Here is a 21,517-nt window from a genome sequence, read left to right on the forward strand (position 1 = left end):
TGACTTAATCTAATGTTTACAAAGTATGCTAAGTTAATTTCTTACAAACACTAAACCAATTTGATATTTCAAATATTTCAATTCAATTACAATCCGATCAAACAACGTCAATTTCATTTTGTAATGTAATAGGTTTTAAAATAAACTAACTTTTTTTTGCAATCAAACGACTTATAACCTTCTCGGTTCTCCTTTATTTTTTTTCCCTTCAATTTCAAACAAATTATAAAAAAGTTTAATCCAATTAAATGAACAGCTGATTGTTAGACACAACTTCCGTTTCAAATGCAAGTGTTTTAATTAAGTGAAACTACTAAGCAACATTTACTTATTGCATGATTGTTTTAAATAATTTTATGAATTTGAAAAATTTCCAAAACTATATTAATTTTAACAATTCATATATCTTTCCAAAACAATAAATTTATCAGATTTACATTTGTGGCCACAATTTAAAAAATGATAGCAATAAGTTTAGTGAAAATGTCAACTTTGTTCAAGAGACATCGAGCTTCAACAGCTATAATCAAACGATCTAAATTACCGACAACTTATTCTTCAAAGTATTTCGTTTAATTCAATCAATATTTAAATCGAACGAAATATTTTAAAAATATTTAATAGTTTTTGGCAACATAAGCTTGGTTCAAATACTTATATCAATGATCTATTTGGCTTAACTGCTGCATCACTGACATAAAATGAAAATTTTTTCAAATAAAGCAGTGCTATGAAAACTCTGATGCTAAAATTTCAATGTTAAAATCTTAATTTTTCACTCAATACTCAATGATTCAGCACGATTCAATTTTTAAACTTTATTACTCTCATTTTTTTTTTACTTTCATTTTTTCATGATCATTATATTGTTGATCGCAAACGTGAATTATCCTCACGTAGCATAATTAATGGTGGTTAAATGTGGAAAATTTTTGGAAAAGAATAACAAATTCTTCCAAAGGTACTTTCTAAAATAATAAATTTAAAATTAGCCAAAAACTGACGGACTGCATCAGTCAACGATTTCGTTTATTAATTAAAAGAAATTTTTTTTGTACTCTCTGAAAGAATTAAAAACAAAACATTTTTCAGTCTGTTTTTCTTTTCATTGTTTATTTTTTTTAATCTTTTTGAAGTACAGCAAGAGATTATTGATTAATATGCATTGTATATATTTTAATCTGAAGTAGTAAGTAATTCAGGAGATTTTCAGGAATTCAAATTTTTCAACTATAAAATTTATATCCTATAAGTATTTCTAAAAATCAGTTCTAAAAATAAGAAACAAACAAAAAAAAACGAAAAACTTTTTTTTCAGTTCATTTATTTTATTGATTATAAAATTGTTTATTAGGATTAATAAAGATTTTTCAGAATTTTATGTTAAGTAAAAAAAATTTTCGCAACATATAAACATATTCATTTATGCAATATTTTTTTTTTCTTTTTTAATATCTAGAAATAAACCTTTTAAATGTTAAAAACAAATAAAAAGGAAAAATAAAATAGAAAAAAATTAAACGGAATGAAATTAACGAATAGTTGAAAAGTTTTTCAAGCCGGTTTTTACAATTTCAAGAATTATCTCGCACGAAAATGGGTGAAAGTGATTTATTGTTAAATGAACAATCATCTCAAACTCCTGTAAATGTTGAAACAATGCAGTGGATGATGATGTTGTTGTTCATACTTCTTAAATTTCTTTTAAACTTTATTCATGGATGTATGCCACGGTATCAGGAAGAACTTCAATACTTAGATTATTATCTTGGTATACAACCGGAAAATCAGGGTAATTTACCTATTGAAGGTATATTTTTATTAAAAAATTTTTTTTTTTTGTAAAAAAATTATAATTTAAAAAAAAATAATATATATATATTTCTTTTTGCAAATATTTATAAATGAATAATTAAGAATCTCAAAAAAAAAAAAAAAAAAAATGAAATGGTTCAAATTTTTTTCAAAAAAAAGAAAAAAAATTCATTATTAGTTAATTTTCTTTTTCTTCAGAAACTATGATTAAACAATATCTAAGCAATTCATCAAAATTAAATTGTCAATTCAATGAACGATGCGCCTGGATGAATGCTCCTGATGATGATTTATTAGATACATCAGATTTCTATTTATTTGTTAAAACAAACACTAAATTATTTCCACCACACATTCAGCCAGGACCACCTGATCCATTGAAAGGTTTTTCATATTATCAAAAAGAACTTTTAATTTTCAGAAGCAAACAGCAAAAATTTGACCATAAAATAAAAAAAAATTTTTTTTTTGCTTTTTTCTTTCAAGAAAAAAGAGATGTTTAAAAAATTATAATAACAGAATAAATTTGTAGCAAAAATAATTATTAATAAAAGGGCAAAAAGAAGGAACAAAAAATTTGAATCATGATGAATGCTTTTTTTGCGGTCTTAAGGATTTTTGAAAATTGATTTTAGATTAGTTTTAGATTGAAATAACTCATTTTTTTTATATAATAAATATAGACTTTTTTCTCTTTTTTTGAGAATAAATCATTTTTGAGTCATAAAAAGACTTTTTTTCTTTTTTTAGCAAATGAATTATTTTCAGGTACAAAATTTATTCTCGCAGGTAATACAACAACAAAATCTCAAAGTGCTATACTTATTAGCGCACCAATTGCATGTCAACGAGCATCCGGATCACTGGATTTCAGGTAATTTAATTAAGCACAGAAAATAAGTCAACCTTTATGGTGATATAAATATAAACAGTTTTACTTCATCATTTTCTTTTAATTAATTTTTGAAATAAAAAAAAGACAAAAAGATCATTTCCCTAAAATTTCATCCAATAAATAAGATAATGTGCAATTTCATATATTAAAAAACTAGATCTATCCATAAAAGTTGAAATATTTTAGATACTGGCTATACAATGAAGCAAAAATTGAAGTATTAATTTTAAAACCTTCTACCAGAAGGAATCGTCATCAGGTTATTAACTACCTGGCTCCTTTTTTTCATTCATTTACTATTGAGATTTTCATTTTTCAGTTTATAAAATATCAAATTTGTGTAAAAAATAAATAACATTAATGTTTGAAGGTTATTTTACGGCCGCATACCGAATGCTACTTCATTCGTACTTTTAATGATCGTTGCAAAATTGAAATACCAGAAATTAGTGAACCATTTCGAATTGGTATTCGTGTCCATGGTTTAAGAGATTCAGCATTAGGTAGTCTTGGGATGATAACTGATATTAAATATAAAGCTGAAATATGCTTGGAACCTAGTGAGTTGATAAAAGTTTTTTTTTTTCGAAAAAAAATTGATTCTTTAATCAAATTATGACAGTATTTTGTAATTTTTAACAAAAATCATAATAATTAAACAATAATCTGGCAATTAATTTTAGCATTCCTAACTATTAATTGAATTTGCATATAATATTTGCAAATCAATCAAATATTTAAAACATACAAAAGAAGCCATAAAAATCATTAAATTTAAGTAACTAATATAATAATTTATTATTAAAAAAGTCATAAATTAAGTTGAAATTATGCATATAGAAAATTTAAAGAAAAAGAAAATTACAAACAAAATTTAGAATTATCAAAAATTTTTGGTGCTCGAGCAGTTCCACCGTCATTAATTAATTCATATCCAATTTCTGCTGCTGATCTTTCCTGTGTTGATTACAACTCAAGCTGTCGTTGGTCCAATACACTTTCATCATTAGCCGAATGGAAAATTGGACGGAATCGTCGACGATGGAAGGAAATTTTCGAAACAGAAAGTAAACCAACTGGCAGCTTTTTCTATCAATATGTTGATTCAGTTATTCAAGAACCTTATTCATTGCTACGATCAGAACTTATTCCATGCACCAGCACTGTTACAACTTTTTCATTTAGGTTTGTTATATTATATTTAATTTTTGATGATTATAGGGATTTTTAAACTATAAAATAAAGTATTTTGTCAATGCTTTCCCATTTTATTTCTCATTTCTCTTTTTTTGTTTTTGTTTTTTCAAAAAATAAGCAATTTCATTTAATAAATAATGTGAAAAATTTTAATATGAAAAGAAATAGGAAAAAAATTATAATTTTTTGTTGAAATTTTGTCTTAATTTAAATTTTTATAACTTTACATATTGTTGCAAAATCTACAGTTCCAGCAAAAAAAAAAAAAAAAATTTTTTTTGTCAATAAAATGATATTTAAAATTGATTATTTATGTTAAATGTTTGAGAATGCAGCACTCATTTACTGAATTGTTTAATTGAATTATTAGTAATAATTTTTTTATTATAAAAACATTCTATCAAATATTTTTGAATCTTTATTAAATTTACATTTAATAAAATTTGAATTTAAAATTATTTCTATTTACAGATATTGGCTGCAAACAGGTACACAAGTTCAAGTTTGTACAGTTACAGCATCAAATGTTATAATTAGCTGTGTGTATCTAAATGAACTAGCAATGCCCGGACCAGTTAGTATTGATGTTGATGCACCAACTGAAGAACCTTTCCGAGTATGAAATGAGGACTTTTTCTTGAAAAAATTGATAATTTACAGATTTAAATTGTTATATCAAATTGCATAACGCAATTGATTTTTGTTCCATTATTCAAATAATAATACTAATAAGACAGATATTATAAAAATTGTCATGAATAGTTAATGAAGTCTTTCATTAATAATATTAATTTACAATATTTCATATATATATATATATAACATCAGGAAAGTATTTTTTCAAATTTCATTTTACAGTTCATATTTGAATTGATCAATTTTGATAATTCAACATTTGGCCTTGTTGTAATTGATGATATGCAATTTACTGGTTTATTATGTCATGAAGTAACTGTACCAACCACTACAACAATCGATCCATTACAAATCAAACGACTTTTCTCACTTCATCCATATCCAAATTTGCTAATTGTAAGTAAATTAAGCTTTATCATTATATGAATAAAAAAATACACAAATTAATATAATTTGTAAAATAATACTTTTTGAATAATAATAAAATCCTTTTTTTTTTGAATCAAATTTTTGAATTTTTTCACTCGCAGAATTTTTTTTAATATAAATTAAAATGCTTTAAAAAATTTTTTTTAATAAAAACAATAAGGGAAAATTTAAGCAATATTTTCAATAATTTTATCTATTTTTTCAACATTGTTAACACTTTTTTTCACTACAATCATTGTAAATGAAAAAATATTTTTAAGCAGCACTGATTGTTACTGATTATTTGAGAAGTTTTCAAAATAGTGTTTTTTTTTTTTTCTAACTTTAGGATAACATACCAACATTGAATTGTGATTTTAATCAAAATACATGTCCGCAATGGGAAAATGATGGACATTGGTTACTTGGGACAATTCCATGTGACGAATCTTTTACATTACCATCATCATCATCAATAAAAGGCTTAAAATTTATATAAATTTTAAAATTTGTTGAATTTATATATCACCATAATAGTAAATTTATGAATTACTAAATTAATTGCATTCCAAAATTAGTATTTGAATGATACTTATGTTAATAATATAAATGATCTAACTCATAAACATATCTATCCTTTTAATTTTCCTTCCCAATAATCATTTTCAGATCAAGTTTCGGTTGCTGTTCTAAATAATACCATGGCTATATTACAATCCCGAAAAGTTCCATGCGCATCTAATGCTAAGATTTTTATTGCATACTTTCGAACTGAAGAAGCTAACTTAATGGTATGCATCGCGAAACATTGTGTTAGCACTAATGATAGACGTTCCGGTAAAATATTTTTCAAAATTTAAAAAATTTGAAATGATTGATGAAATGTTAATGATAATAAATGAAAGTAGTGGCATCATTCACTTTCTTCATCAATAATTCTTTTTTTTTGAAAATATAAATTAATAATTTTTGGATTTACTAATTTTCGGTTGGCTTTCGATGAATGTTAATTATAAGGAATCATTTTTTATTCGATTAATCGCAAAATCAACTGGACCCGGTTTTGTTGTTATCCGGAAAATTGAAACGACAGGCAACTGGTGTCCACTTCCAACATTATCACGATACGCATGCGAAAAACTTAGCTGTACATTCCGTCAAACTTTTTGCAACTACAAAACAGAAATAAATTCACGTGCTAATGTTTTATTCAAAAGTGATGGAAGAGGTAAATCAAAGATTTTTCTTTTAAATATTATATATATATTTTTGAAAACTTATGAGGGGTTTGTTTATTGCATTTGTTTTGTAACATTACGTTTGATTTAATATGTTCATCACTTAATTTCAGCATATTAAATGAAGCTTATCATTAGCTTACTAACAACAGTTTATTAGTAATTACTAGTTTAAGTTTTTATCCGTTTGAATAGTTGCAATTAATGATGAAAAGTCATCAACTATATTCAGTGCTATAATAATTATTTTCATTATTATTATTTGCTTAATATGTTTAGGAGTGATAGCAGATATTGACAAAGGACCAGGTTTAGCCGTATTGCGATCACCACAGTTCAAGCTTTCACGCCCGGCTGAATTGCAAATTAAGGTTGCTTTTCAAATTTGCAGTCAGTTGAAAATTGATGCACGGAACGGTATAATGTAGCGTTTTCATACAGCATTCATGAATTAGTGCAAGAAAGTGGAACACTAACAGTTACTAGCTTTTTAATTCTGTTTTACTTATTTTTTAAACAGAATAAGAAATAATCTTAAAAAAGAGTTATTAATTAGTTGTTTAAACAAACTTTGATCTAGTTGATTGACAATTCGTTCACGAGAAATTTCTAAGTGAAGAATTGTTTACATCTCATTTTTTTTCCTGATTATCATCTTTCTTAGTCCCAGAAAAAATGATCTTTCCTAGAAACAGATTAAATTAATAAATAAAGAAAGAAAAAAGAGAAAAAAAGGTTGGAGTGAAAAATAAGTTCAACCTCCTTTTTTTTCTTTTTATCCTACCCAAATTGTAATTTTTTTTATTTCGAAATAGAAAAACACAAAAATGCGTTAATGATTACTTTCAATACTTTTTAACTTCTTTATTATGGCTAACAAAAATTATTTCATATTAATTAAATTTAAATTGTTGATAACTTTCAGATCTATCAATCAACATTTGGTTCTCAGACATTCTTGTGCGGTGATGATTTCAACACTCTGTTTGATTGTCAACCAATATTAGGCCCAAAAATAGAACTGCCAATAACAGAAAAAATAATCGTGCCACTTGATCACGATGCACAAAATTTTACAATTCTTGCGGTGCATGATAAATTTATCGAATTTGGTGCAGCAAAATTTATCATTTCAAACATTGAAATATTAGATGAAAATGGAGAATTATTATGTTAAAAAGATGAAATGATCGTAATCAATTTGCTATTGTCTTTTTAAATTTTACAATTTAATAAATTTAATGAATTTTTTTTACAAAAATTTAATGAATATGAATGCAAATTGAAAAGGAAAATAATTGAAAAATTAAGCAACATTATTTTTGCTTTTCGTTTTTTTGTTTTGCTTTTGTTTGATGATGGAAATAAAATTTAATTAAAAAAATTTTAATTCTGATAAAGTTTGGACCCAAATAAATTAGACTAAAGATTTATTTAATAATTTTATTGCATTTTGTTTCTTAAAAAAACTCATTCAATAACTTAATATTTTAGCTCATTTTAACATTTTTTTTTTTTTTTTTTTTTTTTTGAAGTTGTTATTATAATTGGATGTTACATTCACAATTTTTGTATTTATTAGTAAATTTCAATTTTCATTTAAATAATTTATTTGATTAATTTATTGATTTATAAATAACAAATTTCTGTTATTTCATATGGTATTGCAATTTATAAACGATAAGAAATGTTAAATTTTACAACAGTAATTTTTGTTAACATTTACAAATGGTATTAATATATGACAATAATGTTCAAAATGAAAAAGTTTGTTGAATAAATTAATAAATGAAAATAGCAATGATGTCTGGTGACCAAAAAGATTCCTAGTAAATATTTAATAAACAGAAAATGGATTAATGTTATGCTTACTTTTATTGTAAACAAATGTTTCATTTTAGCATTCGTTCAATTGTACAAACATCATTGTGTCATCAAATTTTGGGTCGTTTTTAGCTACTGTAAAACAGTTTTGGGTTTACATTTGTTTTCAAACTTTTACATATAACATCCAAAAAAAAAAAAAAAAAAATTCTGATAAATTACAATATGGAAGCTACAAATTAGCAGTAACTATTTTTTGAAAAAAAAAAAAAAAAAAGGGAAACACGTCAAAATCTCATTTTCAAAAACAAAAAAAAAAAAAATAAATATGAAAAATTTAGGAAAAATAAAAACATAAATAAATAAAAAATATATATAATAAATAAATATGAATTATTAAAATCAATCATATAATAACCGTATTATCGTGAAAATAATAAAAACTGATCAGTAAATGAAAAGAATAATTGGATAGAAAAGAAATAAATAGAAGTGAACAAATCTTGATAAACATTTAAAATTTGACTGAAAATTTCTAAGGATTACAACATTGATTAGTAACAAAATTTCTAAGGATTACAACATTGATTAGTAACAAAAAGTTAAAACATATACTTTTACAAAGATTTTAAAATTGATGAAAAATTTTTTTGAGGTTGAAATACAAAAAGTAAGATAATAATTTGTTTCTTTATCGAATTAAAATTTATTTATTAAAATTTTGCTAAAATTTGAATTACGAAGAGAAAAAGCTAACAATGAGATAATATCTCTACTATTGCAAATAAATTATTCTCGACAAATGTTAAATGAGATTTTGTGAGATTTATGATTATAGGAGGCCATCAACCTCCTCAAATCTATTCAAATCATTTCCATTTGAATTAAAATCTAATTAATCATTTAAAATGTTAGATTAAATTTTTAATCAATAATTTCTTAGCTACAAAAAACGATTCCAGATAAAACTATTCTGGTCTATAATATAACGAAAATTTAACTTCTAGGAAAAAAGAATTCAATTTGACAAGAAATTCAAATAAGTGAAAAAGCAATGTTGAAAATAGCAGAAACTTTGGCTTAAAATTTTTTTTCGGCTTTGAAAAAAAAAGACATAATGTTAATTTGGTTGATAACCTTTCTTATGCAGAAAAAAAAAATGCACAAAATTTGTTGTATGTCAAAAAAATGCTGTGAAAAAGCTAATGTTAATTTTTGTTCTCATAAAAATTTTATTCAATTTAGAGATTTGAGAGCTTGTTTTTTAAAAAAATAGGCTAAAATTGGTTCTCATTTAACATTTATTTAGATTTTAATAAACTTTCGATTGCTACAATCAATTATCAAATCCGGTAATTGAAATATTTCACTCAAATTTTGAAAATATTTTATTCATTACTAATTGAAAAAATTCTCAAAAACTATTCATGAGTCTTTTTCATTATCCATTAGACAATATTTTACTTCTTACAAAATTTTTTCTTTTCTTTTTCTTTTTTTGCCTAATTTTTTTTTGCAAAAAGCAAACGATGTGCGCAAGGTAGGCGTCAACATGTCGTATATTATGCATGTCGCAAGCTAATTTACCGTATTTCCGGTAAACCGTTTAAGGGAAACATGCAAAAAAAAAAAAAATAAAATTATTGAACTTCTCAAATACAGAAAGAATTGAAATATATAAGAAAGATTAATCAACCATTCAAAAATACCATGAAATTTTGATATAATAAAAAGAAAGATTTGCATCTTCAAAAAGACTTATTTCTTTTGATATAATTTAAAATTTGTACATTTTTTCCTTTTCTTTCTTTTTTTTTTTTTTTTTTTTTTTTTTTTTGCGAAGATTTCGCTTAATATTCTATTACAATAAAAATGAAGCAGCAGTAAACTTAATGAATTGTTAATGTTTAAGTATTATAAAGAAGTGGCTTATAGCATAAGTGATTTAAATCTTTTTCAAGGTTTCAGAACCTTTTGAATTCAAATTTAATTTTTTTTCATCATAACATGCTAATGTGCATTAAATTAATAATGTCAATAATAAAGAAAAATGCAATAAATTTTTAATTAATTTGCTAAATGATATACTTGTAATGCAATGAATGTTGGAATTTTTTTTTGAAAAAATCCTTGTTTTATCAAATAACATAAAATATAACATATCATAAATGCAATATATTTGATAAAGATTTCATTTAAACATTGAAGAATATGTAGGAAGAATCCTGTTATCAGTCATACAATTGTTCATATGACAAACGAATAAATCATTTGAAATTCCATAATCATTGCAAAAAAAAAAAAATAAAACGACAAAACAAAAACAAAACAAAACAAAATATCAAATGATTATAATTTTCAGTTTTCTGCACATTAACTATTTAACAAAACAAAAAAAAAGATTTTATTTCCTAATGTTTTTGATAAATTTCGAAAAATTTTCAAGGATCAATTTGAAAAAAACTACAAATTAAAAAGACAAATAATAAAAAAGCTGAAAATTTGAATAAATAAATTAATAATTTTCAAATTTACTCACAGCAAATCTTTAAAATTGCATAATGCGAAGAAATATTAATGAAGGAATGATAAATTTGAAAATTATTTAATCGCAGTAAATTTTGCATATTTGATGATAAAATTTTCATTTTTGAGTGAAAAAGTAAAAAAAAATTTTAAGTAAAAAAAAAGTAAAAAAGCAAAATTTCTGTTTGAGTAAAAAAATTTTTTCAAATTTGTTCAAAAAAAAAAATAGATGTAACATTAACAATTCATAAGAAAAGGAAGAGAGGTCAATTACGCAAACAAGAAAGAGATTCATAGGAAAAAAGAAGTCATTTAGTGAGAAGTAAAAGTTAATGTGTTTGTTAACCATTCTTTTTATTTTTTTGAATTTTAGAGCATAATTTTGAAAGAAAAGTCTGAGCAGTTTAATTTTAATCCAAAATTAATTACACCTCTATTTCAACTTATTTCGCTCTAAGCACAAATTAGTTAAGTCAAATTCATGTAAAAATATAACCATTACAAATTTTAAGCATAATAAAATTAAACATATCAACTGATTGGTTGGATAGAAGATTAGTTACATAAAATATATAGGCCACAAATCATCCAACAATGAAAGCAATTATAGTAATGCATTTGTGAGGGATTAAAAAAAAATTGTATTTAATCAATATTTGTTAAATTAATAGGTAAGCGCAAATATTACACAATTCCTGATTGCTATAATTAGTAATGGCGACATAAGAATATTATAATTTCAAATGATTAATATTAATTATTTAATGATCATTTGATGATGTAATTTGATGTAGCTTACGTATATGCTTCTTAAGATCAAAATTACGACAAAAACCTCTGGCGCAAATTGGACAAACAAACGGTTTCTGTTCTCGATGTGTATGCATATGAAATGTTAGATTGTATGTTTGATGAAATGCTTTATTGCATACGCTACATTTGAATCTTTTTTCGCCACTATGCGTTAATTTATGATTCTTATAATTTCCATTTTGATGAAATCCTTTACCACATAATTCGCATATATACGGTTTATAGCCTAAATTAATTTTTATTTTTATTTTTTTTTCTATTTTCAGCAATTAATTTCATTTTAATTTCAATTCATAAAATCTAATTTAAAAATGAGGAAATTTTTATTGATAAATAAGAATTAACATTGAATAAATGTTTTACGATAACATATAAAATTAAAAAATCGAAACAAACCTAAATGAATACGTATATGCGTATTGAGCGTTGATGAGCGATTAAAGCATTTGCCACAGGTGACACACTAAAAGCTTCTTAGATGGTCATATTTATAATGAAAATAATTATTACTTTTCTATTATTCTCTTCTCACACATCATCCATTATATTTCATATTTTTATTTTCTTTTATAAAATCTCATATTTTGAAATTATTTATTCATCAATTCATGAATTAATGAACGAATTACTTGAGAAAAGAATGAAAAAAAAAAAAAAAAAACTTACTGTATGAGGTTTTTGTTCAGTATGTATAATTTTATGACGACATAATGTTGAAGCTTGTCGAAAAGCCTTACCACAAACCTAAAATTCTTAGAATTTATAATTATGCATTTTTTAAAAATATATTAAAATTCTTTTTACATTTTTTTTAAAAAACTAAAACAGTAGTATAATTGTAATAAATAGTAAATAAATGTTTTACAATGGTGAAATTAATTACAGATTATTATAGATTAACGATCCAAATAAGATTAGTTTAATCACCAAGATTTTTTCGTTAACAATTAACTGATTATTTTTCAGTTATAACCTGATTTATCAAATAGGACTTATAATATAAATAGCCAAAAATTTCATTTAACATATCTATCAATAACTGGAATTGCAAAATACTTCAACTAAATAAGCAATGCTTTATCACTCATCATTTCTATACTGCTAGCTGGATCTTACATAAATTTATTTTATACAAAATACCAATAATTGAATTCTTTTCGATTATTTTCCAAAAAATTAAGTCTAATATGAAAAGATCAAAATTTTGTAAAAAAAAAGGCATGAAACCAAAAAATAACTCAAATTATATCATCAAATCCATTTTCTAATATGCACAAATTTCTTCCTGTTCAATTAATAGATTAAAATTAGTACGAAAATTTGCTTAAATAGTTCACCGGAAGATGAAAGGATAGAGGAAAAAAAGGATTAATTGACAAAAAATTCTTCTTATTAATAGTAATTTGTTAAATTTCAAAACATGAAAAATAATTTTTCAATTTTATAATTGATGGGTGACGAAATTTCTCAGATATAATGAACCTAAATAAATTAGATTGAAATGGATTAGATTAATTTCTTAATGAGAATTAAATGCCTTTTTATTAAGCTAAAAGAACTATCATCTCAAATAATAAGCTGTAACATTTGCAGTTATCAAAATTATATCATTTGAAAGATTGTAAAAAAAGAAAAAAGACCTTGCAAAGGAATGGTCGAGCTCCAGTATGCACCGGCATATGCCTTGTTAAATTATAATGCGCACTGAAAACCTTGCCACATTCTGGGCATTCGAACGATTTCCGTTTTTCATCATTCCAGGTGTCACGCCAAAATGAATTAGTTGATCCGGTCGCCCAAACGCTAGTTAATCTTCTATCAACTGTGAAATCTAAAATTTCACAATCCAATTATCAGTCTAACTTTTCTTAAATGCAAATTTCATACATTTTTAATGTAAAATATCTAGAATCACTGTAATAATAGATCAGCCGAAAAAAGAATAAGTTAAAGAGTATTTGTTCAGATAGCTTACCTGTATACCAAATATAAAACCTAACATTTGTTACAAAATTAATTAAACGATTAGTTTAACATATTGATTCATTACAACTGTTAATAATTAAGTTTTAGCTAAAAATAAAATATAATTTATGGCTTTTTTTTTTTATTCTTAATTATTAGCAATTTGATTAACAGAAGAAAAAATGGATAAAAAAAGCAAACAAAAAAAAAAAAAAAAAAAATCAATTAATATATTGCCGATGTAAAAACTAAAACTATTTTAGTATCATTTTATTATATGATTCAAATTGTAAATAAAATAAATAGGCAAAAAAAAAGAAAAAAAATTACCTGAATTAAGGATTGCATCAATGGAAAATGGAAGAAAAGACATTTTTCCTGAAATTTTTTCTTCAAAAATAATTTTTATTATTCATTTACCGTTAAATCTGACCAAATTTTAAAGATGCAGTAATAATATATATTGTATGAGTGTTTAGTTTCTTGATGATTTATAATGACAGCAGGCGGAGTCCATTGATATTTTTCAGTCCAATCAAACAAACATACACACCCATATTCTTTTCTATTTTATCAAATCATCACTACCGTATAATTGTTTTCTTTTCTCATTTTAATATATATTACGCATCTTTTTATTTTTTATTTTCTTTTACTTCATTTTATCAAAATCTATCAAAAATTAAACTTTTAAAGTGCAGAATTAGCTTTTTTGAAGTACGTTCTTCAGATATGGATTGTACTTTTTTTTTTTTTTTATTATTATTACATTTGTTTTTCATCATTTCAATTTCTCTATTTAATTTTTTTTTCTTTTACCACTGTATTATAGAACTTGTGATGAATATTACCGATTAAGATTCATATTATTAATGTATAACGAATATAATACAGTTTAAGATTATCAATGTAATTCAACGATAAGTTAATTAAGACAAAATAATTGAAAATCAGACCACTGGTGAATCTGTAAATCTCATGAATGATGAGGATAAACGATGAATAATGACGGACTATGATTAATATAATTTATACTAATCATCTTCGAAAAGAGATTGTATTATCAACAGAAAAATATTACTGTTATCACGTTTTTATTTCCATAAAATAGCGAAGAAAACTTACCTCAAACTGTAAATTGTGTTTTTAAATATAACAGTATTCCAAACTATAAATCGCATTTTTGACTGCATTAATCTGTCAACGTTAATCAAATAATTTTTTTTATAAAGAGAAAAAAAATCATTTTTGTTTTCCTGCTTTTTCATTTATTTTTATCTCATTTTAAAGAGATATTCTGCATAACAATAAAAAAAAACTCTTTTTGGTTCCTATCATTGTGCTAAGAAGCTTTTCAAATTGACTTAAATTGTCACTAAAATATTACCAGATTATAGCTAAAGATGACGTCGACAGTTCTAGTAAAAGAGATGATGGCATCATTGCATTGGTTCTGTAAGATTATTTGACTCGATCAGTGGTAGGATTCAAAATTGGTATCGCAGTATTTCGATTTGCGTCACATTCAGAAATACATCATGTAGTCAAGTCGACAGGTAACACGAAATGTGATATAGATGTATTGAATATAGCATATGCTAGCCACAATTTCAAAACCTGGAGAACCCGATACTGTACTTTAACTTTGTCCCTATAACTATCCATCCATATCATAAGTTACATTATTAGATATCCTGAAGTGAACCAAAAAAAAAAACGGTCATTTTCCAGTAGTCGGTAACAAACCCTACTGTTCAATTTATGTCACAGTAGCTTCTCTATAAACTCATTCAAATCGGACTCAAATCGATAGGCATGCATATGATAGTGGAATAGGATGTTGGTTCTATTTTGTTGGTTTCTAATCTAATTGTTAGGAAAAATGGACGAAGATATTCGTGTCGTTATGTAAGAAGCAAAATTTTTGGACCATAAAAAGACTTTTTTCTCAACATTATTATTAAAACTTCAACTCTTAGATGTGGATCACTTGGCTTGTGGATCGATGAAAAACACAGCTAACTGCGATAAATAATGCAAATTGTATAGGCATTGAGCAAGAAGATTTCAAACGTACATTGCACATCAGGTTAGTTACTGATGTCTTTGGGAGTTAATAAAAGTAATATTACTAATGAAAAATAATATTCATTCATTCAAGTAAAACGTTACGAGAGAATTTTTTTTTTTGTTTTTGATAGAAATTTAATAAATCAACAGTCATCAGATGTTTAAAAAGAGAAGAATCTGAAATTAAAATTAAATTCTCGCATAAGCGGTCAAATAAATGAGTAATACTTTATTTCTTTATTAAAAACCTGTGACATATGTACATATAATTGTAACATATATACATATATTATTAACGTATACACATATGATTAATTTTCCATATTAAAAGCAATGAAAGATTATTATTATTATTCATTTATTTTCATTGCAATGATTAGTTCAATTTTCTAACTCCCTAAAGCAAGAGAAATAAATAAAAGGAAGCACTATGTGAATGAATAAATGAACAATAATGGCCAAGAAATCATTTTACAATACTTCAAAACTTCAAATAATGAGTAAAGCCAAGAATAACACTGTCAAATCATCACTGCTTTGATCTCGTCTCAGTCATGATTATCTGCAGAATTTAAACATATAACTAAGCGAAGCAATAAAAAAAAAAATAACGAAGATTTCCTTAGTAACGGCGAGTTAAAAAGAAAAAGCTCAGTGCTGAATCCGATATTGGGCTACATGGAAATTTAACGTATAGGTATAACTAACCGTATTATTAACATTTTTACACCCAAATTCCCCTTGAGCGAGGCTACAGTCCATAGAAGGACTAGACCTGTACAGGTGAGAAAAGTTATGGTATGGAATCGGGCTGTTTGAGATTGCAGCTCAAAGAGGATGGCAAACCTCATCTAAGGCTAAATACGACCACGAGACCGATAGTAGATAAGTACCATGAGGAAAAGTTGCAAAGAACTTTGAAGAGAGAGTCAAGAGGGCGTGAAAATGAAATGGGAACGAATAGAAATACGAAAATTATCGATAGCAATCTTAATTGATCTATTGTTCATTATCCAGAGCATTTTAACAAATTAGTACAATCAATTTAGTGGACCAATTATTTCAATTGATGGGATCCTAAATGTGCTGAAATATGTCTTAGAAGTTTCCCCATATAACTTTCACTTGAAATAATAGTGACATGTATCGATAATTTTACTAGTTATATTTACATGTAATCGTATGCGACTTTATCGGTCAAAGTAATTGGTAATATTATAATATTGTATGCAACAAAGTTATGTATCGATGTGAACGTTAATCACCTATCTGACCCGTCTTGAAACACGGACCAAGGAGTCCAGCATATGCGCAAGTTATTGGTTAGTAAACCTAATTCAAAAGAAAAAAGCATAATGAAAATAAAGATTATCTTTGTTATAATGATGTGATCCATATATATATATTTGTATATGTAAAGTATATCATATGGTGTAACATAACCCCATTCCTGTTGCATGCAATCGGGCGGAGGTAGCGTTATATTCTGGGACTCGAAAGTGAACTATACCTAAGTAGGATGAAGCCAGAGGAAACTCTGGTGAGGGTCCGAAGCGATTTTGACGTGCAAATCGATCGTCTGACTTTGATATTGGGGGGACAAATCGAACTATCATCTAGTAGCTGGTTACCTCTGACGTTTCCCTCAAGATAGCTGGAGCAAATGTCTTGACCAAAACCAAAAAAAAACGTTCAGCCCACAATTGTTTAATGGAACAAACCCCATCCCTCACTTTGTACCACAATATTTGCCCTAAAAATCATCCATGTCCACAACCAGCACAGTGACCAAACATGTAGCCCTTCCTCAAGGTTTGGATTAGAAAAAAAATGAATGATGTCCATCCAGCAACAAATGAAATTCGCAACTAATCTCTATCACCAACGCTCCTTATAAGAATGGTACAACGCTTCCTTAACACCATAGTAGTTCCCCAAGTTATTGTTATCGCTTCAAATCACTTTCAGTTTATAATTAAAGAAGAAAATCCACTTCATTTTCTGGCAATTTGGAAGTAACGGAACGCAATTCTTTGTTCCCTGGAAAAGAACGCATGGAAAACTCAAACAATTGAAATACAAAATGCAAATGAACATGCGACGACCACAGAAATGACAAAATGTTCACGGTAATGACAGTTACATTATTCACAACTGCTAAGGAATAAATTTAACCTTTGGATACCTCTACACTGAATAAAAATACTCTACACTACATTGACCCTCTTTCATATCTATCATCCAAACTGTAGAGAACCATACATTCTACAGAAAAATGTCACAAAAAGCAATTATATGGTTTGTCTCGTATGACTTCATTTTTTTGGATGATTACTTCACTAAATATTCATCATTCGTTTCACGCTAAAAAGACATATCGATCACTAAGGAATGCATGTTGCACCATAAACAGGAGATGGAAACTAATAATTTCAAACGATATATCACTCCGCATTGAACCACGGTTAACAAACACTATTTGCAACTAGATTCCTAAAACTATTCAACCCCACGAACATTGAAATGAAATTGAAATCTTGTCATCTCCCGAAGTTAAATTTGCGATAAAAATAAAACACCGAATTAAGTCATTATAACAAACACTATAAGTTCAAAACAGTAGTTCTCAAGTAGCAGCAAAATGAAACGGGAAACACAGAAACTTCAGAAATTGAAATATCACAAAAAAGGAATGAATATTAAGCTGAGCACAACGAATTTTGTCAGAAAGGATGGAAAAAAAATCATAAAAAAAAGTTGAGAATGGTAAATGGTAATTGACAAGCTACTACTGTTAGTGATCAAATCAGCACCATCAGAAATTTTAACTTTATTTTCTGGTCAGATATGTAGAAATGACATGCTAAAGAGTGGAGTCATTATTATGCTTATTAGAACAGTATGATAGAATACTAAATGACTTGACATATAAAAATACAGCAGAGAAATAAAATGAACATATTGTGGACGGCAACTTAGGATGACGTTACAATAGTTCCATCAGCTAACTGGATAACAATAACTAGGGCTTACAATTTGATGACAGCCATGTTAAGCCTTCATAAAGACCATCACCAGTTGTAGCACAAGACGGTTGCACATACCAATTCCGATCTCTTATTCGTGTCAGTCCCAATTTATCCTGTATTTCATGAGGCTTCATCGCTGTAATTTAACAAACATTTAGGGCCACTGACCCAATTTTAACTGGATTAAATTACATGATTCTAAAGAGAAACGAAAGCTTTAAAAATTAGAGAACTCTTTCAGAAAGTTCTAGGCAATCATAAAGAAACAGGATATGAGCATAACGACATCGATGTCAGAGAAATTCGATGTCTGGACTAACAGAGATGTTTAAAGATGATTTATTTGTAATGGCTCGAGTTACTAATGTTTTACACTTTTAGAAATCAGAAACTTCGGTCCGCATGAATATTCTGTTTGTAAGAAATGCTTGTACGAAAAGCTAGCAAACAGCATGATATCTTCAAAGATCACTCAATGCTTTCAACTTATATATGCTCTAACATGTTCCAAATTATATTTAATTATTGGTTACTGTATATCACTATCGGATAGGCCATCTGTGTAATCATATAAAAAGATTTCTAAAAAAGGGGTGAAGAGTTTTCGAAAAGAATCAGACAAATATTTACTCAGAGGTTTTTTTTTTAAAAAAGTAACCTTCTGAAAGATCTTGTTTGTTAGCAAAAACAAGAATGATTGCATCTCGCATTTCGCGATCGTTGATGATTCGATGCAATTCCTGTCTTGCTTCATCTACTCTCTCTCGATCGGCAGCATCAATTACAAATATTAAGGCTTGCGTACCTGTATAATAATGCCTCCATAGAGGTCTTATTTTGTCTTGACCACCGACGTCCTACAAGTCCGATTTTTAAGAAAAGTATGGATGACGAAATAAATGTTATGAACATTATGTAATTACTATCAATTCACATCTACAGCAGCCCTACTAATAATAGTAAAGCACAAGCCGTTTTCATGAATTTAAAAAATTAATCTGTGTTACTAACTTGGACTATCACATGAAAAACACTAGGTTTAGGGATGAAGCACTCCGTATATGTGCTTTAAAAAGGTGCAAAAAAAATTTTTTTCTCCACTCCAGCAGAACGGAGATTACGAAAAAAGACAAATTAAAAAAAAAATTTACAGATGTTAAAATGAGTGAAAAAAGAAATGATTTCTTTGAACGCAAGAAAGCTCACCCAAACATTAAACTTAATGTTTTTGTAAGTCACTGTCTCAACATTGAAACCAACAGTAGGGATAGTTGTTACTGACTGACCCAATTTCAACTTATATAATATAGCTGAAATAAAAAAAATCAAATGATCGAAACATCAACTAATCTGCCGAACTGCTCTAATAAATTATAATGCTATTTGATAGCAAATTTAGACCATAATAATGGTCTCGGAAATCTTCAAAAAAAAAAAATCTCAGAAATTCTCAACAAATTTTGTTGAACTCTGGAAAAATCGATGAGGCTTACTTGTTTTACCCGCAGCATCCAAGCCGAGCATCAGTATTCGCATTTCTCGCTTGCCAAATATTTTTGATAGTAACTTCCCCATTATTCAAGCGAAAAGAAATTGAATAGGGGAAGATTCTCCTACCAGATCTTATAGTATGGTGGAAACCACCACTCTAATGATGATTTCAGTTCTTAACAACGTTACACAAAGCAATTCAAAAATCATTTTTTGGTAATAACGACATGGAAACGTTCTGCGTACAGAAATAGCACAAGTGATGAATCATTACCACTCAAGCAATCAGCTGTTTCGATACGACGATTGTTGCAATAAGGACGATGAATGTACAGTTTTATAAAACCTAAAATCACACAACTTTTGTCAGGAATAAACAAACAATAACGCAAGAACCAAAAATTATAATAAACGCGTTACGTCTGGCAGGAAAGAAATGTCAATCAGCACATTTCAGGACGATACAAGAGTGGAAAGGACCAAGCAATATTGAAATATAACAGCTCAATGTTTCTGAAGTTTGACGTGATTCGCAAAGCCAATATCACAAAAAACGAACAAGATGAGATTTTTCGGTCAAAAAAAAAAAAAAAAAAAGAATTCTGAGACTTTAACTAGCCAATCAACTAAATGATTGAAGTCAATTTCTGAATACTGACACATTATTAGATCTGACTGTCTACAATCTTATTCTCCTTCAAAAGATCACGAATAGTCTGACGAGTAATCGTGTGAAGAACTGAAAGCAATTCAGCAAAATTCTCCGTAATCTTAGAATTAATGAAGACTAAAGCTAGACAAAAGAAGAAAAACTATGATAGAGTACACCTGAAAAAATGAGAAATTCCCAACGGAGTAAAGCGTCATTTATTCCAATAAATTTACTTGTGCAAAGAAACAACTTCCTCTCTTTTCCTTTTCTTTTTCTCCTTCTTTATTCTTGCCACATCGTATTTTCTCTTTTTATTCTAAAATATAAATCAATTTTTAGGCTAGCAAGATTAAAGAGCTTTCCTAGTATAAACAACGGATAGAAGTTAAAACATTTATAACGTGCATCGTTGAATCACAAATGTATAAGTCTGAAAGTTTGATATAACCAATGTACCAAAACTCAAAAGTTTCATTCATTCCCTAATTGTTTAATTATGATATGCTAATGCCAGACGTTAATGACTTTTTATTATATTGGCAAACTGAAATTAAAAGTTAATAAAAAAGTATTCTCACTAATGTCTCGATTCCATCAATACCGAAACGACACAAGATTAAATCTCCTGACATCACGTACAAAACATATTCCCCAAATCGAACATAAACTTCATACCCAACTATCTGCTATTGCCTATCAGTAAATGGGCCACATTTCGTAATCAGCTATACCGTTATGCAATTCCAGATATCAAAATATTTTCAAATACGCCTTCATTTGTGGAACTATTTCCAGAAATGCTATGTTTTCTTGCTATTAAGTGGGAGATCACAAATCTTTCATTCTCAATATTTTATTTCAATTTTTTATTGTATTTAAAATATGAATTTGGAATGAAGCACTGGATTTTCGCATATCAATTTGGCATCTCTAATATTTCAAATTACATGCACAGTGA

At 26.7% G+C, this 21,517-nt stretch overlaps 4 protein-coding genes and 1 non-coding gene across 5 annotated transcripts, besides 4 other annotated features; 1 reads left to right on the forward strand and 4 right to left on the reverse strand.

Moving 5' to 3' along the window:
* Positions 1–1,596: 1,596 nt before the first annotated feature.
* Positions 1,597–7,366, forward strand: Bma-mam-3 (Uncharacterized protein; the record flags this gene model as incomplete). Its single annotated transcript, XM_043074397.1, has 13 exons — positions 1,597–1,810; positions 2,014–2,199; positions 2,584–2,689; positions 2,897–2,969; positions 3,081–3,270; positions 3,589–3,895; positions 4,379–4,523; positions 4,766–4,939; positions 5,301–5,433; positions 5,621–5,742; positions 5,969–6,179; positions 6,469–6,560; positions 7,115–7,366. The coding sequence occupies 13 exons, from the start codon at positions 1,597–1,599 to the stop codon at positions 7,364–7,366; spliced, it is 2,205 nt and encodes a 734-aa protein (XP_042930331.1).
* Positions 7,367–11,300: 3,934 nt separating this feature from the next.
* Positions 11,301–13,690, reverse strand: Bma-fezf-1 (Zinc finger protein 429, putative; the record flags this gene model as incomplete). The annotated part of the gene is made up of 5 exons (XM_043074398.1): positions 11,301–11,578; positions 11,749–11,815; positions 12,019–12,096; positions 12,993–13,183; positions 13,648–13,690. The coding sequence occupies 5 exons, from the start codon at positions 13,688–13,690 to the stop codon at positions 11,301–11,303; spliced, it is 657 nt and encodes a 218-aa protein (XP_042930332.1).
* A 1,597-nt stretch (positions 13,691–15,287) lies between these two features.
* Bm15591 lies at positions 15,288–15,433 on the reverse strand. Its single transcript, XR_006227976.1, has one exon. It is a non-coding gene; the product is annotated as a 5.8S ribosomal RNA (ribosomal RNA).
* Positions 15,434–16,187: 754 nt separating this feature from the next.
* Positions 16,188–16,326: a sequence feature (Protein overlapping with rRNA (BM_BM177, VIO87709.1) was converted to a misc_feature.).
* A 264-nt stretch (positions 16,327–16,590) lies between these two features.
* Positions 16,591–16,670: a sequence feature (Protein overlapping with rRNA (BM_BM177, VIO87709.1) was converted to a misc_feature.).
* A 24-nt stretch (positions 16,671–16,694) lies between these two features.
* Positions 16,695–16,763: a sequence feature (Protein overlapping with rRNA (BM_BM178, VIO87710.1) was converted to a misc_feature.).
* A 101-nt stretch (positions 16,764–16,864) lies between these two features.
* Positions 16,865–17,041: a sequence feature (Protein overlapping with rRNA (BM_BM178, VIO87710.1) was converted to a misc_feature.).
* A 1,368-nt stretch (positions 17,042–18,409) lies between these two features.
* Bma-arf-6 (ADP-ribosylation factor 6, putative) lies at positions 18,410–19,991 on the reverse strand (the record flags this gene model as incomplete). The annotated part of the gene is made up of 4 exons (XM_001902314.1): positions 18,410–18,552; positions 19,075–19,273; positions 19,623–19,726; positions 19,910–19,991. The coding sequence occupies 4 exons, from the start codon at positions 19,989–19,991 to the stop codon at positions 18,410–18,412; spliced, it is 528 nt and encodes a 175-aa protein (XP_001902349.1).
* Positions 19,992–20,788: 797 nt separating this feature from the next.
* Positions 20,789–21,191, reverse strand: Bm1130 (Uncharacterized protein; the record flags this gene model as incomplete). Its single annotated transcript, XM_043074399.1, has 2 exons — positions 20,789–20,875; positions 21,138–21,191. The coding sequence occupies 2 exons, from the start codon at positions 21,189–21,191 to the stop codon at positions 20,789–20,791; spliced, it is 141 nt and encodes a 46-aa protein (XP_042930333.1).
* Between the last annotated feature and the right edge of the window lie 326 nt (positions 21,192–21,517).

The sequence above is a fragment of the Brugia malayi genome (assembly GCF_000002995.4).
Source record: "Brugia malayi strain FR3 genome assembly, contig: Bm_v4_ChrX_scaffold_001, whole genome shotgun sequence".
NCBI lineage: Eukaryota > Metazoa > Nematoda > Chromadorea > Rhabditida > Onchocercidae > Brugia > Brugia malayi.